General features: G+C 36.4%; 1 protein-coding gene across 1 annotated transcript; it reads right to left on the reverse strand.

Moving 5' to 3' along the window:
- Positions 1-279: 279 nt before the first annotated feature.
- Positions 280-18,859, reverse strand: LOC117331473 (dnaJ homolog subfamily C member 2-like). The gene is made up of 18 exons (XM_033890201.1): positions 18,678-18,859; positions 17,552-17,742; positions 17,184-17,259; positions 16,731-16,832; positions 16,105-16,249; positions 15,855-15,941; positions 15,196-15,261; positions 14,821-14,912; positions 11,336-11,457; positions 11,101-11,169; positions 10,638-10,718; positions 8,815-8,903; positions 8,410-8,479; positions 5,848-6,017; positions 4,973-5,070; positions 4,589-4,708; positions 1,821-1,999; positions 280-1,446 (listed from the first exon to the last, which is right to left on the reverse strand). The coding sequence occupies exons 1-18, from the start codon at positions 18,733-18,735 to the stop codon at positions 1,384-1,386; spliced, it is 1,878 nt and encodes a 625-aa protein (XP_033746092.1). The 5' UTR covers positions 18,736-18,859; the 3' UTR covers positions 280-1,383.
- Positions 18,860-19,200: the final 341 nt, after the last annotated feature.

Raw genomic sequence — 19,200 nt, forward strand, 5'->3', positions numbered from 1 at the left:
AAATTAAAATGTTTGACTTTTTAAGTAAAGGTTTGATTGAAATAAGAAATGTTTAACTACTTTTAGAAGTAGGTTTGCAACTTTTAAGATGGTTAAAACCATTATGTACATCGGAACAGTCTAAACCATTACATTCATCAGGACTGTGAAAACCATTATGTCCGGTTGGTTTGACACATTTAAGTGGAAATGTTTAGTCATGTTGGTATCAGTTTAATTTGTATTCTTGCTTTATTTCAAATATCTCCTTTTACATCTGACTAACGCCTCCTACAGTACTTTCAGTACTTTGATTATTTTGGAAAACTCTCAGCATTTGAGCAGAAAATATCCAAACATAATCATTTAGTAACATTATGTGCGAGTTTGATGCATAAAACAATAACTGCATGTTAATGAGCTGTTCTATACAAGCTTACACTACAGTGGGTAAATACGTACAGCACAAACATGTTCTCAACCAAAATATGCTTACAAATAAAAAATGGATGAACACCTGATTTTTTGTTACCATGCAATCGTAGATTGTATGTAAATACAGCCATATTCGGGTCAGGAAAATATTCCCTATAATGGCTGATACTGTTATACATAGAAATTAATTGTGACTTACAGAATGTGAAGTGAAATATGCTTAAATCAAGTAGGCCCGAACTGAGGTGGATACTTCCATTTTAATTACCTGGTAAGACGGAATTTCTGATTAGATTTGTTCCATTTTCTGGCTGTGTACATTTACAGGTGTGTATATTAAACACCGTTTCTATTCAGGCAGCTTTATTTTTTTTAATTAATTTCAACAAATTAACCATGACATCCTCTACATACCATCCCTATGTAAACAACAGATCCTCCAAAGGTCCATCGTCGAAGCCTTTCTTTTCACTGTTAATTGGTCCAGAGCAAGCATATGATTACCTAACAGAGACAATATGATGTCCATCAGATCTAGTGACCGTACTGTAATCCACAGTTTGATTTTACTGGTATATCTAATAGTTGTTATGGTGATGATACTGGTGAATAATACGTTGTATTTGGTGACTTTCATGAATTTTTAAAAAGATGCTGTACTTCTGAAAAACAGACCACTAAGTCTGTTGAAAAACCTTAGAACTTCTTTTCCGTTGAAACATGGACACACTAGACAGATGACATCCACTCTTCCTTGGTCATTAAATGCTGGTGTGACATATGTTTAAGTTATTGCTAGCGATGCGCTCCTACCAATCACAGAAATTTGTATCGGGTTTGATACCAATGTTCGCGAAATGTACACAACACAATGATGTGAAATGACCTGGTATTATGATATCGTGTGACACCTGCTCCAGTCAGCTAACCGGGAATGGTGGAATAGTGGAAACTACATCAAAGTCAAGGTCATTTCTTCTTGGCAGCAGCTTCTGTAGCAGCCTTCTTGGCCCTGATCAGTTCCACTAGTTCCTGCGAGATAAAAAAAGGATTTATATTCAATTCAGTCAGAATTTTAGTGTTATCTAGTTAAAGAAAATCCCATCAACGATAACAAACGAACTACATACAAAACGACTTAACCAATGAATGAGATATTATGTGCTTCATCATGATAACAACTGATCGAAAGGCAAATTTTATTGCTTCAGCATTTATATATACGGTATGCATTGATATTCGTTTATGGATATCCAAATGTACATAATAAATTAAGGGGAAACATCAAGGTGTATGATTGCATGATTATGATCCTCTTAGATAACATTATAAAGCAGACGCCAGATCTAACTTTATCTACACTGAGTACCGTGTAAACACCTATTAAATCATTAATCTAATCGTACCTTATATCTCTTCATACAATCTTTCTTGCTGCGTGCGGGGAGCACCCCAGCTATCTTTTCCCATCTCTCAGGTGTGCTGGCAGGAAAGGTTTTCAGAGACTGTTCCAGCAGTTTTTGCTCCTCTGCAGTCCAGGGAGCAGGGTTTGTACCAGTCTCACGAATCTGTTGTTCTCCTACGGCTGATAACATGAAAACTTACATCAGGAGGGTATTCAACAACAGTGTAAATAAGCTAAACCGGACAGCTTGTCAGGATTTCTATGTCATCACTGATATTCACATTCATGATTTCATGTGTAGTTTGAGCAATATTTATCTTGCTAGGGTGATGTAATAAGTTGATTTACTCTAAATGGTGACAGTGACCCCTGACCTTAGAACCCTGACCTTTGAACCCTGACACATGAATTCATCTGAGGTATTGTTGCAGTTGATCTTGGTATAAAGATTTATCAAAATAGCTTAAGTAATGAAGTTGCTGAAGTGAAGATATTAATTTATAATCCCATGGAAGTTTAATTGATCCCCCCCCCCCACCAATCCCAATGTGTGAGAACCTCATTGTTCCATTGTAAATTGAACCTCACTTGTTTAGTATTACAATGTTAAATGAACCCCAACAGTTCACCGTAACACTTACACAGTTCACCGTAACACTCACACAGTTCACCGTAACACTTACACATGTCAGTACAGTTCACCATAACACTTACACGGTTCACCGTAACACTTACACAGTCCATCGTAACACTTACACAGTTCACCGTAACACTTACACAGTTCACCGTGACACGGTTTACCGTAACACTAACAGGGTTCACCGTAACACTTACACGGTTCACCGTAACACTAACACCGTTCACGGTAACACTTACACAGTTCACCATAACACTTACACGGTTCACTGTAACACTTACACGGTTCACCGTAACACTTACACGGTTTACCGTAACACTAACAGGGTTCACCGTAACACTTACACGGTTCACCGTAACACTAACACCGTTCACGGTAACACTTACACGGTTCACCATAACACTTACACGGTTCACTGTAACACTTATACGGTTCACCGTAACACTTACACAGTTCACCATAACACTTACACAGTTCACCGTAACACTTACATGGTTCACTGTAACACTTACACGGTTCACCATAACACTTACACGGTTCACCATAACACTTACACAGTTCACCGTAACACTTACACGGTTTACCGTAACACTAACAGGGTTCACCGTAACACTTACACGGTTCATCGTAACACTTACACAGTTCACCATAACACTTACATGGTTCACTGTAACACTTACACGGTTTACCGTAACACTAACAGGGTTCACCGTAACACTTACACGGTTCACCGTAACACTAACACCGTTCACGGTAACACTTACACAGTTCACCGTAACACTTACACAGTTCACTGTAACACTTACACAGTTCACCGTAACACTTACACGGTTCACTGTAACACTTACACAGTTCACTGTAAAACTTACACAGTTCAGTTACACTTACACAGTTCACCGTAACACTTACACAGTTCACTGTAACACTTACACAGTTCACTGTAACACTTACACAGTTCACTGTAACACTTACACAGTTCACCATAACACTTACACAGTTCACCGTAACACTAACACGGTTCACCGTAACACTTACACAGTTCAGTTACACTTACACAGTTCACTGTAACACTTACACAGTTCACTGTAACACTTACACAGTTCACTGTAACACTTACACAGTTCACCGTAACACTAACACGGTTCACCGTAACACTTACACAGTTCAGTTACACTTACACAGTTCACTGTAACACTTACACAGTTCACCGTAACACTTACACAGTTCACTGTAACACTTACACAGTTCACCGTAACACTTACACGGTTCACTGTAACACTTACACAGTTCACTGTAAAACTTACACAGTTCAGTTACACTTACACAGTTCACCGTAACACTTACACAGTTCACTGTAACACTTACACAGTTCACTGTAACACTTACACAGTTCACTGTAACACTTACACAGTTCACCATAACACTAACACGGTTCACCGTAACACTTACACAGTTCAGTTACACTTACACAGTTCACTGTAACACTTACACAGTTCACTGTAACACTTACACAGTTCACCGTAACACTTACACAGTTCACTGTAACACTTACACAGTTCACCGTAACACTTACACAGTTCACTGTAAAACTTACACAGTTCAGTTACACTTACACAGTTCACTGTAACACTTACACGGTTCACTGTAACACTTACACAGTTCACTGTAACACTTACACAGTTCAGTAACACTTACACAGTTCACTGTAACACTTACACGGTTCACCATAACACTTACACGGTTCACCATAACACTTACACAGTTCACCGTAACACTTACACGGTTTACCGTAACACTAACAGGGTTCACCGTAACACTTACACGGTTCACGGTAACACTTACACAGTTCAGTTACACTTACACGGTTCATCGTAACACTTACACAGTTCACCATAACACTTACACGGTTTACTGTAACACTAACAGGGTTCACCATAACACTTACACGGTTCACGGTAACACTAACACCGTTCACGGTAACACTTACACAGTTCACCATAACACTTACACAGTTCACCATAACACTTACACAGTTCACCATAACACTTACACAGTTCACTGTAACACTTACACAGTTCAGTTACACTTACACAGTTCACCGTAACACTTACACAGTTCACCATAACACTTACATTCAAATCTTTCACTTGTTACTCCTTCCTTTGGCTTTGCTGTGTGAGCAGAAGGTTTAGCTGTTTGGGCCTCAAATTTTTCAAATGCTTTTCTATCTGCATCTTGCTTGAGGAATGCATCTACAAGACAATTAATCAAAATTTCTGAGTGTGAAATTTAAAAAACATATCATTCTTTATGAAAACTTTAATACACAACACAAACAGCTGTTTTAGGACACAGATACACCAGAATTTCTTATCTTAAAATCTATAAGAAAGCCACCTTGCTTACAGCAGTACAGGAAAATGACCAAGTGGTGACCAAAAATAAAACTATTCATGTCTTTCATCACTACAAACTGTATCATCCCAAAAAAAAACAGTTATCTACAAGGATCTCACCATTTTTCTGTAGATCTTTTGCTTTCCCCAACACGTCTCTTGCATTCTTGTTACTTGTAGGCACGTGTTGTTTGATGAAACTTGCAATTACTTCCCACCTACAACATAATAATGAGCATAAAACACTAAAACATATTAGTAATTACATATTTGACAAGAGGCCCATGGGCCTTAATGGTCACCTGAGTTTTTATATATTTCAGCATATTTGACCCCTGGGATGTTGAATTAAGGTTCAGGTCATTCATTTGAACAATAGTTATAGCCCATTACCTATGAATGCTACAAACCCAACATAAGGTTTCTTGGCCTCATGGTTATCAAGAAGTCGTTTAAATTTTTTAGCATATTTGATCCCTGTGGCCTTGAATGAAGGTCAAGGTCATCCATTTGAACAAACTTGGTAGCCATTCGTCCCGTAATGCTAAAGACCTAATATTGGGTCTCTGGGCCTTTTGGTTATCAAGAAGAAGTGGTTTAAATATTTTAGCACATTTGACCCCTGTGACCTTGAATCAAGGTCATCAATTTGAACATACCTGGTAGCCCTTCATCCCTGCATGCTACAGACCTAATAATGGGTCTGTGGGCCTTTTGGTTATCAAGAAGGTTGTTTAAATATTTTTGCATATTTGACCTATGTGACCTTGAATGAAAATCAAGGTCATCAATTGGAACAAACTTGGTAGCCCTTCATCCAGGCATGCTACAGACGTAATATTGGGTCTCTGGGCCTTTTGGTTATTCAAGAAGAAGTTATTTAAAAAATTTAGCATATTTGACCCCTGTGGCTGTGAATGAAAGTCTTACTCATAAACTTTAATTTTTGAGTACATGTAGTACATTTAAAATAGGATCTTGGACATCAGACATACCTGTCTTTTGTTCCTGCTGGGAATAGGTTGACAGCTTTGATTAGGAATTGGACTTCTTCTTCCTTCCACTCCTTTACACGACTATGTGAGTTTTCACCAGAGGCCTGGCGGTGGACAGCTTCTAACTGAGCTCGTTTTTCCTCCTCCAACTTCTTGTTTAGTTCATCTACCTGTAGTAAGTAATATTCATTAACCAATAATAGTTCATCTAGTTGTAGAAAGTAACATTCAATAACCATAGTTCATTTAGTTGTAATAAATAAAATTTATTAACAATAAACCTGTAGATACAGTAGGTACATACAGACCTGTAGATACAGTAGGTACATTATATACCTGTAGATACAGTAGGTACATTATATACCTGTAGATACAGTAGGTACATACAGACCTGTAGATACAGTAGGTACATTATATACACACCTGTAGATACAGTAGGTACATACAGACCTGTACATACAGTAGGTACATACAGACCTGTACATACAGTAGGTACATTATATACCTGTAGATACAGTAGGTACATACAGACCTGTAGATACAGTAGGTACATTATATACAGACCTGTAGATACAGTAGGTACATTATAGACCTGTAGATACAGTAGGTACATTATAGACCTGTAGATACAGTAGGTACATACAGACCTGTAGATACAGTAGGTACATTATATACCTGTAGATACAGTAGGTACATTATATACCTGTAGATACAGTAGGTACATTATATACCTGTAGATACAGTAGGTACATTATATACCTGTAGATACAGTAGGTACATTATGTACAGACCTGTAGATACAGTAGGTACATTATATACCTGTAGATACAGTAGGTACATTATATACCTGTAGATACAGTAGGTACATTATATACAGACCTGTAGATACAGTAGGTACATTATATACAGACCTGTAGATACAGTAGGTACATTATATACAGACCTGTAGATACAGTAGGTACATTATATACCTGTAGATACAGTAGGTACATTATATAAAGACCTGTAGATACAGTAGGTACATTATATACCTGTAGATACAGTAGGTACATTATATACCTGTAGATACAGTAGGTACATTATATACACACCTGTAGATACAGTAGGTACATTATATACCTGTAGATACAGTAGGTACATTATATAAAGACCTGTAGATACAGTAGGTACATTATATACCTGTAGATACAGTAGGTACATTATATACCTGTAGATACAGTAGGTACATTATATACCTGTAGATACAGTAGGTACATACAGACCTGTAGATACAGTAGGTACATTATATACACACCTGTAGATACAGTAGGTACATTATATACACACCTGTAGATACAGTGTAGGTACATTATATACACACCTGTAGATACAGTAGGTACATTATATACAGACCTGTAGATACAGTAGGTACATACACACCTGTAGATACAGTAGGTACATTATATACACACCTGTAGATACAGTAGGTACATTATATACCTGTAGATACAGTAGGTACATTATATACACACCTGTAGATACAGTAGGTACATTATATAAAGACCTGTAGATACAGTAGGTACATTATATACACACCTGTAGATACAGTAGGTACATTATATACCTGTAGATACAGTAGGTACATTATATACAGACCTGTAGATACAGTAGGTACATTATATACACACCTGTAGATACAGTAGGTACATACACACCTGTAGATACAGTAGGTACATTACATACAGACCTATAGATACAGTAGGTACATTATATAAAGACCTGTAGATACAGTAGGTACATACAGACCTGTAGATACAGTAGGTACATTATATACCTGTAGATACAGAAGGTACATTATATACACACCTGTAGATACAGTAGGTACATTATATACACACCTGTAGATACAGTAGGTACATTATATACCTGTAGATATATATAGTAGGTACATTATATACCTGTAGATACAGTAGGTACATACACACCTGTATATACAGTAGGTACATACAGACCTGTAGATACAGTAGGTACATTACATACAGACCTGTAGATACAGTAGGTACATACACACCTGTAGATACAGTAGGTACATTATATACCTGTAGATACAGTAGGTACATTATATACAGACCTGTAGATACAGTAGGTACATACACACCTGTAGATACAGTAGGTACATTATATACACACCTGTAGATACAGTAGGTACATTATATACACACCTGTAGATACAGTAGGTACATTATATACCTGTAGATACAGTAGGTACATTATATACACACCTGTAGATACAGTAGGTACATACACACCTGTAGATACAGTAGGTACATTATATACCTGTAGATACAGTAGGTACATTATATACAGACCTGTAGATACAGTAGGTACATACACACCTGTAGATACAGTAGGTACATACACACCTGTAGATACAGTAGGTACATTATATACACACCTGTAGATACAGTAGGTACATTATATACACACCTGTAGATACAGTAGGTACATTATATACACACCTGTAGATACAGTAGGTACATTATATACACACCTGTAGATACAGTAGGTACATTATATACACACCTGATGGTAAAAGGCTGCCTTGGCTTTGTCCTTGTCCCCACTGCTCAGCTCTTCATTTAGACCCTGTAAACTGTTCACAAATGGATAGTAAGGTAAACAAATGAATTTGTTTTGACTGGAGATTATTTACCATCCAGAGAGATCATAAGCTGAAAATCAAAATGATAGCTATTGAAAAATGAAAAAAATTATCTCTTTAACTTAAAAACAATTTATCAAAACTATAACTACAGTCGACTCAAACCTGTCGTATGTGACCTTCCAAGGGAGTCAATAAAAAAGGTCACATATGATATGTTTTTATTAATGTTTGAATAAAGGCTTGATAGCTGGCAGTAGATTTTGTGTAAAACTGCTGGCAGCCTGGCGGAGTTTCCATGACAACAGACACCTTGTAATATGTACCTGGTGAGTGATAGAAGGTCTGCTAATCTATCAACATCAGCCATATTGGACACCCTGTCTTGTTCTGATGTGGCAAAGTACTCCATATCCTGAAATGTCCAATCAACAAAATTAACCCACTAAACACCTAATATGTAAATAAAGTCCAATATCAAAAACAATCTGTCAAGTAACAATTATAATAATAAACTGTCAAATTCAGACATCAAAATGAAACATATGATGTTATCTATCACGATACCCAAAACGTAACATCAGTTATATTACAAAGGTATTATCTATTACAACACCCAAAACGTAACATCAGTTATATTACAAAGGTATACCTGTTACCTATCACGACACCCAAAACGTAACATCAGTTATATTACAAAGGTATACCTGTTACCTATCACGACACCCAAAACGTAACATCAGTTATATTACAAAGGTGTTATCTATTACAACACCCAAAACGTAACATCAGTTATATTACAAAGGTATACCTGTTACCTATCACGACACCCAAAACGTAACATCAGTTATATTACAAAGGTGTTATCTATTACAACACCCAAAACGTAACATCAGTTATATTACAAAGGTGTTATCTATTACAACACCCAAAACATAACATCAGTTATATTACAAAGGTATACCTGTTATCTATCACGATACCCAAAACGTAACATCAGTTATTCTCTAATAAGCCCGGGAATCTACACATAACGTTTGACATAAAGTAGGGCATAGTTTTCTTGTAGGACAATGAAATACCATTTATTGGCATTGTAGCTGATTGCAACAGATATTGCTGGCATATTACCAGACATGGGCTTACTGCCACAAAAATTCAAGTTACAATTGCTTCAGCCAATCAGTGGAAATGGAAGCCATCTTTATACCCTTAAATTTGGTTTTTGACATAAATTTTCTATTCTTCCCTCACACAATACACAATCTAGGAGATGTATAACACACACCTTTACTGAGGTACACAATCTAGGTGACATATAACACATACCTTTACTGAGGTACACAATCTAGGTGATGTATAACACACACCTTTACTGAGGTACACAATCTAGGTGACATATAACACACACCTTTACTGAGGTACACAATCTAGGTGACATATAACACATACCTTTACTGAGGTACACAATCTAGGTGACATATAACACACACCTTTACTGAGGTACACAATCTAGGTGACATATAACACATACCTTTACTGAGGTACACAATCTAGGTGATGTATAACACACACCTTTACTGAGGTACACAATCTAGGTGACATATAACACATACCTTTACTGAGGTACACAATCTAGGTGACATATAACACATACCTTTACTGAGGTACACAATCTAGGTGACATATAACACATACCTTTACTGAGGTACACAATCTAGGTGACATATAACACATACCTTTACTGAGGTACACAATCTAGGAGATGTATAACACACACCTTTACTGAGGTACACAATCTAGGTGACATATAACACATACCTTTACTGACGTACACAATCTAGGTGACATATAACACATACCTTTACTGAGGTACACAATCTAGGTGACATATAACACATACCTTTACTGAGGTACACAATCTAGGTGACATATAACACATACCTTTACTGAGGTACACAATCTAGGTGACATATAACACATACCTTTACTGAGGTACACAATCTAGGTGATGTATAACATACACCTTTACTGAGGTACACAATCTAGGTGACATATAACACATACCTTTACTGAGGTACACAATCTAGGTGACATATAACACATACCTTTACTGAGGTACACAATCTAGGTGACATATAACACATACCTTTACTGACGTACGCAATGCTTTCCTTTCTTTTTTTAAGATTTTTTTCTGTGCCTCTTTTTCTTTCTTTGCTGCTGCAGCCTGAAGGATAAAATTAACTACATTAATAAATTTCCATCCATTTTACCTGACAAATTTATTTTAATTCCAGGATAAGTAAAATTCTAATTCATGAATTTTAATCTTGAATTCAAATTGAGGAAAAAATGTTCTGTGTATCACAACACGGAAAAAATTTAAGTTTATTTCAAATTTTAACAAGGAATTTATCAGTGTATTTTTTATTACTGAAGTATACACAAGTAAAAACTCCTTGGTTTTTCACAAATTACATCAGTGACAGTAAATATGTCCACTGAAAGTATGACTAAGTGTTAATAATGTTTCCCTGACAACATGAGTTGATTACCTATCACTCTATTTTTGGGACATTATATTCTATGCAATTGTATTTACACTTTACCTGTGCCTTTGCTTCTTCCTCCTCTTTTTCCCTCTTTTTCCTTTCTTCCTCAAGGGCTTCATGCTTTATCTATAATAAAAGTTACAGTCTGTATACAGCCTCCATAATTTACATGGGATACCTGAAGCACAACACAAGCTTATTCTGACAAGCTTATTTTGACACGCTTATTCTGACACGCTTTTTTGATATGTGCTTTAAATTTATTTTAAGTCACACTCAATAAAATACCGACCCTTTCTTCTTCTTCTACCCTTTGTCGGGCAGCCTCCTGTTTAGCACGTTTCTGAGCTAACTTTTTCTCTTTTTCTTCATCTCTAAATCTTTGTATTCTGGGATCACAGGCATAGGCATTATCTGAAACCAAATTTAATAAAAAGAAATCTTATATTAGAATAGCATATTTCAACAGACCCCATCCCCACTCCTAATCACAAATTGGTAGTGGAGACAAGTGGACACAGGAAAACAAAACTCAAGTGAAAGTTACTTCCACATGACAACTCTGAGGTCTTAACAAGCTTTTTAAACAGATGATTTTGCAGAAAGAACATGTAAGGCACATATACAGACCTAGTAAAGGCTCAGACTACTAAGATTCCCATACAGACCTAGTAAAGGCTCAGACTACTAAGATTCCCATACAGACCTAGTAAAGGCTCAGACTACTAAGATTCCTATACAGACCTAGTAAAGGCTCAGACTACTAAGATTCCCATACAGACCTAGTAAAGGCAGACTACTAAGATTCCCATACAGACCTAGTAAAGGCTCAGACTACTAAGATTCCCATACAGACCTAGTAAAGGCAGACTACTAAGATTCCCATACAGACCTAGTAAAGGCTCAGACTACTAAGATTCCTATACAGACCTAGTAAAGGCACAGACTACTAAGATTTCCATACAGACCTAGTAAAGGCTCAGACTACTAAGATTCCCATACAGACTTGGTAAAGGCTCAGACTACTAAGATTCCTAGACAGACCTAGTAAAGACTCAGACTACTAAGATTCCCATACAGACCTAGTAAAGACTCAGACTACTAAGATTCCCACACAGACCTAGTAAAGACTCAGACTACTAAGATTCCTAGACAGACCTAGTAAAGGCTCAGACTACTAAGATTCCCACACAGACCTAGTAAAGGCTCAGACTACTAAGATTCCTAGACAGACCTAGTAAAGACTCAGACTACTAAGATTCCCATACAGACCTAGTAAAGACTCAGACTACTAAGATTCCCATACAGACCTAGTAAAGGTTCAGACTACTAAGATTCCCATACAGACCTAGTAAAGACTCAGACTACTAAGATTCCCATACAGACCTAGTAAAGGTTCAGACTACTAAGATTCCCATACAGACCTAGTAAAGGCTCAGACTACTAAGATTCCCATACAGACCTAGTAAAGGCTCAGACTACTAAGATTCCCATACAGACCTAGTAAAGGTTCAGACTACTAAGATTCCTAGACAGACCTAGTAAAGGCTCAGACTACTAAGATTCCCATACAGACCTAGTAAAGGCTCAGACTACTAAGATTCCCATACAGACCTAGTAAAGGCTCAGACTACTAAGATTCCTAGACAGACCTAGTAAAGGTTCAGACTACTAAGATTCCTAGACAGACCTAGTAAAGGCTCAGACTACTAAGATTCCTAGACAGACCTAGTAAAGGCTCAGACTACTAAGATTCCCATACAGACCTAGTAAAGGCTCAGACTACTAAGATTCCCATACAGACCTAGTAAAGGCTCAGACTACTAAGATTCCCATACAGACCTAGTAAAGGCTCAGACTACTAAGATTCCTATACAGACCTAGTAAAGGCTCAGACTACTAAGATTCCCATACAGACCTAGTAAAGGCTCAGACTACTAAGATTCCCATACAGACCTAGTAAAGGCTCAGACTACTAAGATTCCCATACAGACCTAGTAAAGGCTCAGACTACTAAGATTCCCATACAGACCTAGTAAAGGCTCAGACTACTAAGATTCCCATACAGACCTAGTAAAGGCTCAGACTACTAAGATTCCTAGACAGACCTAGTAAAGGCTCAGACTACTAAGATTCCCATACAGACCTAGTAAAGGCTCAGACTACTAAGATTCCCATACAGACCTAGTAAAGGCTCAGACTACTAAGATTCCCATACAGACCTAGTAAAGGCTCAGACTACTAAGATTCCTATACAGACCTAGTAAAGGCTCAGACTACTAAGATTCCTAGACAGACCTAGTAAAGGCTCAGACTACTAAGATTCCCATACAGACCAAGTAAAGTCTCAGACTACTAAGATTCCCATACACACCTAGTAAAGACTCAGACTAATAAGATTCCTAGACAGACCTAGTAAAGGCTCAGACTACTAAGATTCCCATACAGACCTAGTAAAGACTCAGACTAATAAGATTCCTAGACAGACCTAGTAAAGTCTCAGACTACTAAGATTCCCATACACACCTAGTAAAGGCTCAGACTACTAAGATTCCTAGACAGACCTAGTAAAGGCTCAGATTACTAAGATTCCCATACAGACCTAGTAAAGGCTCAGACTACTAAGATTCCCATACAGACCTAGTAAAGGCTCAGACTACTAAGATTCCCATACAGACCTAGTAAAGTCTCAGACTACTAAGATTCCTATACAGACCTAGTAAAGGCTCAGACTACTAAGATTCCTAGACAGACCTAGTAAAGGCTCAGACTACTAAGATTCCCACACAGACCTAGTAAAGGCTCAGACTACTAAGATTCCTATACAGACCTAGTAAAGGCTCAGACTACTAAGATTCCTATACAGACCTAGTAAAGGCTCAGACTACTAAGATTCCTATACAGACCTAGTAAAGGCTCAGACTACTAAGATTCCTAGACAGACCTAGTAAAGGCTCAGACTACTAAGATTCCCATACAGACCTAGTAAAGGCTCAGACTACTAAGATTCCTATACAGACCTAGTAAAGGTTCAGACTACTAAGATTCCTAGACAGACCTAGTAAAAGCTCAGACTACTAAGATTCCCATACAGACCTAGTAAAGGCTCAGACTACTAAGATTCCCATACAGACCTAGTAAAGGCTCAGACTACTAAGATTCCTATACAGACCTAGTAAAGGTTCAGACTACTAAGATTCCCATACAGACCTAGTAAAGGCTCAGACTACTAAGATTCCTATACAGACCTAGTAAAGGTTCAGACTACTAAGATTCCTAGACAGACCTAGTAAAGGCTCAGACTAAGATTCCCATACAGACCTAGTAAAGGCTCAGACTACTAAGATTCCTATACAGACCTAGTAAAGGCTCAGACTACTAAGATTCCCATACAGACCTAGTAAAGACTCAGACTACTAAGATTCCCATACAGACCTAGTAAAGGCTCAGACTACTAAGATTCCTAGACAGACTTAGTAAAGGCTCGGACTACTAAGATTCCTAGACAGACCTAGTAAAGGCTCGGACTACTAAGATTCCTATACAGACCTAGTAAAGGCTCAGACTACTAAGATTCCCATACAGACCTAGTAAAGGCTCAGACTACTAAGATTCCCATACAGACCTAGTAAAGGCTCAGACTACTAAGATTCCTATACAGACCTAGTAAAGGCTCAGACTACTAAGATTCCTATACAGACCTAGTAAAGTCTCAGACTACTAAGATTCCCATACAGACCTAGTAAAGGCTCAGACTACTAAGATTCATATACAGACCTACTAAAAGGCGTATCCGAGCACTCTCTTCTTTTTTCTTCTTTAATCTTGCGGCTTTGTTTTGTTTTTCTATCCATCTTCTTTCCTCTCGACTGTAAAAGCAAAATTTAAACTTTTCAGAACTACCCTACTAGGTTATGCTGTGAACATATCTCAAACTTCCTACTGCTGGATTACAGAGGCTTTAAACTGACATTTCAATGGTTGGCAGAAAATCTCCATATCAAAACTATATGAAATGGTATATTTCCAAGTCAGAATTATGAATGACTAAAGTTACTTGTGTAAAACAAAGAGTTTTAAAACTATCATTTTCATGTATTTTCCTTTATCTTCAGTTAGTTTTATATTCAACAATTTACCACCAGTACTTACTTCTCTCCTTTTTCCTTTTCTTCTTCATCTAAATATGAATATTCTCGCCAGGAATCAAAATCATACCTTTAATAACAAATCATACTTTCAACAACAAATCATACTTTTAATAACAAATCATACTTTCAACAACAAATCATACCTTTAATAACAAATCATACCTTCAATAACAAATCATACCTTTAATAACAAATCATACCTTTAATAACAAATCATACTTTCAACAACAAATCATACCTTTAATAACAAATCATACCTTCAATAACAAATCATACCTTTAATAACAAATCATACCTTCAATAACAAATCATACTTTCAACAACAAATCATACCTTCAATAACAGATCAAGCTTAAACATTTTATATCAATGATTCATTTATCAAATTAATATAGACCTACCCAGGACTTACATGTTACAATATGTCACTTTTTGAAAACTTTTTCTGCGACATTAAACACTAAAGCAGAATTTCTGGACAGACATCAACAGATATCCTTTTTGTCTATATCTAATTAGGTACACCAGACATTACAATATCTTCTGTAGGGGATTTCTAAATTCTTATACCCAAGGAAATATTGATTCTATCTCGATTTGGTTAATTACTGAAGTTTTTATTCCCAATGTTAAAGATATTCCACTTATGTCTGGACTTACCAACAGGAGTAAAAGTGGTTAACACTGTCTATTGTATCGTTTTCATCTCCCAGCATTGGAACTTTCCTTTTTTTAATATTATTCCATCTGCAAAAGCAACAATATTTGGTTAACAAATATCAATATTGTAATTATGTATCAATCACAAGCTTATCACCATGATTTTTTACAATTTAAAATGTTATGATAGTCCATTTCAATATCAACATTAAATTTCCCTTGTCAAACAACACGTAGAGAAGGCACAAACCTGGCATTTCTTTCAATAACTGGTCCGAATGTAGTAAAGAAAGTGTCTTTTGTCTGCTGATTAACACTTGGTATACTGTCGTCAAACTCTGGATCCACACTGTCATACGATCGTCTCTTGGTCCGTGAGCCTAGTACTTCATAGGCTGAAAATCAAAGTGTATTCATGTAATACCTTTACTCTGTGGATTTCAAATACACAAGCAAAGTGTTTTTGATGTCATATTTGTAGCTCCTACCCACCTGCTGCAGATTTAGAAATTCTACTCAACTTAATATAAAGTCATAACCTGCAATGAAAAAGTACTCTTCTAACTCAGGCAGTTTGAATATTGGATTGAAGCAACAGAGATGATCAAGAAACTGTTACCCTAAATTAAGATTTGGTAGCACTATTTCTTTACCCGTGTCTGTTACCCTAAATTAAGATTTGGTAGCACTATTTCTTTACCCGTCTCTGTTGCCCTATATTAAGACTTAGTAGCACTATTTCTTTACCTGTGTCTGTTACCCTATTTAATTTGGAGACCTGTTAAAGCCAGATTTACCCCTTTTTCCTACATTTTACATATAAACCTGTCCACTAGATCCCAGAGTATACATTCTATATTCTGTAGGGGTTCCAACCTCGTGTTATACATGTGAAGTAGTCATCTTCTCCTTCGCCTTTCACCACTACGCCCCGTGCCCTTCGCTTGTCTGGGTGATGCTTCAACACTTTGTTTTTGTCTACAACACATCATCAGCCATATTAGAGATAAATCCCTCAGTAACAGCTTCAAAAATATATAATAAAAAATTTGGCTATCAGGTAAAAAAAGTATCTCACAAACTGGTCACATCGAAGTCTGTATAACCGAAATTGTGGTACATCTTTTTTGTGATGATAATGAATTGTAATTGAATAATAAAACATAATAAGTTATAAATATGTAGTAAAGACTGAATTGTAATACTACATGTATATCTAATTTCATCACACATATTTTCGTTTTTGAATTTTAAAGACTTTTTTCAACAAATCACCCAAATATTTATCAATCTGAAAATGATCTCTGATTCATACATATGTGTACTTACATGCTTTCTTTATCTGGTTTTCTGAAGCTTTGTATCTTAGTTTTTTCAAACCCAAAACTGCATAATGGTCTTGGTTCTGAAACAAGGAGACAATATCACACATTTTTACAAGATTTTCACACATATCGTTGATGCTATTTTCATCAAGATTTTCATGTTTTACTCAATACTAACCCCGAGACATATTTTACTCAATAACCTTGAGATTTAAACACTAGCCTAAGTTTGCATTTTCATAATTTTAGTCCACAACACTGAATGTGATGTAACATTTATTACTAATGTGATTATAGAATTAAACTTTAGAGTCCTCCATCTTATGACTCATGAATTTTAAAACATTAAAAACTTTCAATCGGATAATGTACCTTCCATTCCCTTGGGTCTAGCCCTAGCAGCAGAGCATCATCCCCATCATCATCCATGCCTTCATCATCATCACTCTCATCAGAACTGGAACTCTCCAGGGAGTGATGAGACAGAGAGTGTTTGTGACGGCGCCGTGCACACAGCGCTTCATACCATCGCCCAACTGGTTCTATCTGGAATACTGCTGGCACTACAAGAGAAATAAACATGTAATATGAACAATTTTTTCTTACTTTCGACTGAACTTTGATCATAAATGGTGGAAACAAAACCTCAGGTTGAAAATGTAACAGTGTAAAACATAAATGCAAAGAAAACATCAGTACTTATATAATAAACAAGACCTTACAGTTCCAGATCATTCCTCTTGTAATGTACATGTCTTTTAATGAGTTATTTACCGACTGCCGTAGTTACCAACATCCCAACACATCACAACTTTTAATTTCTTTGTACGGTATTTCAATGATTCGTTTGATGTAAATATATGCATTGAACAGTGTACATTTTTATTGCGTTTACGGTGGTATGAACGCAATGGGATAGATATACAAAATCTTTTCTATTGTATAGTAAAACTTCCCTCTCATTTATTATCTTTCTTTTCCTCCATTAACTTATAATAAACATATACTACACATATAAAATATACATGTATATCTATACATGTATTAGAAATACAACTATATCATTAAGATTATTTATAATATTTATAATAACGGAAGTACGAAAAAGGAACTGTATAGGCTTAGCCTGCTGTCCAATCCATTCTTATATCTAGATCCTATCTTTATTTTGAAATATTGTATGTAAATTAATTCTAATGTTTGATTGAATAAAATATTCAAATACTCAAGAAGTTACGTATAGGTTTTTGCATTGATCATGACAGTGTATACGTAGTCTACATTACTTATTGACGTCTTTCAATTCAGAGTAATTAACAGATCGGTGTAATAAGATCTGACAAAACCAACAATCGTTGACTGACACAAGAAGACAATACACTGACTGGCTTTACTATATTGAGATATCAAGCAGATCTAGGTGGAAACACCTTTGATCGAAATGGTCAAAACAAAAATAGAGGGAACAAGAAGCCGGTATCAAAGAGAAGTTGTTTACCAGATATTTTCCCCAAAAGTTCGGTCGTCTGGCCCTCCGTGGCCTCCGGTAGAATCATTCTGAGCTAATTGTTCTTCCTCGGGTGTTTACGATTGTCACCTTCTATCACAAGATATCACAGAAACTTATTACGACTTAGCACATGTGTTTCTCATGTTGAGAGTAGGGTGTACTGTACACGAGGTGAGCCACTATATTAAATAGTGTGTGTATCGAATGTCGCTGGTCGTGCTTGACAACACCACAGAAATGAAATTCGGGGTTCGTATCTAAATAAATCAATCGATTGTAACGTTTATTTTTTCCTTTTTCATTTGGTCATCATTTGGTCACCATTTGGTCATCATTTGGTCATCATTTGGTCATTTGGTCATCATTTGGTCACCATTTGGTCATCATTTGAATGACCGTTTTATGCTTGAATATGAAATCTATTCCAAAATATTTAATCTCTATAAAGGTCGGTGAGAGACTGGCATTATTGACAGCGAGAAAAAAAATGTTTTACACCTTATCCCCCCCC

The sequence above is a fragment of the Pecten maximus genome, chromosome 7 (assembly GCF_902652985.1).
Source record: "Pecten maximus chromosome 7, xPecMax1.1, whole genome shotgun sequence".
Classification (NCBI taxonomy): Eukaryota; Metazoa; Mollusca; class Bivalvia; order Pectinida; family Pectinidae; genus Pecten; species Pecten maximus.

Excerpts from the sequence above, each read along its gene's own strand:
- LOC117331473 (XM_033890201.1), bottom strand. The coding sequence starts at position 18,735 with ATGATTCTACCGGAGGCCACGGAGGGCCAGACGACCGAACTTTTGGGG. Across the intron at positions 16,250-16,730 it reads CTTCACATGTATAACACGAG|CCTATGAAGTACTAGGCTCA; the intron begins GTTGGAACCCCT and ends TTTGATTTTCAG. Across the intron at positions 15,262-15,854 it reads AACCACTTTTACTCCTGTTG|GTATGATTTTGATTCCTGGC; the intron begins GTAAGTCCAGAC and ends TTGTTATTAAAG.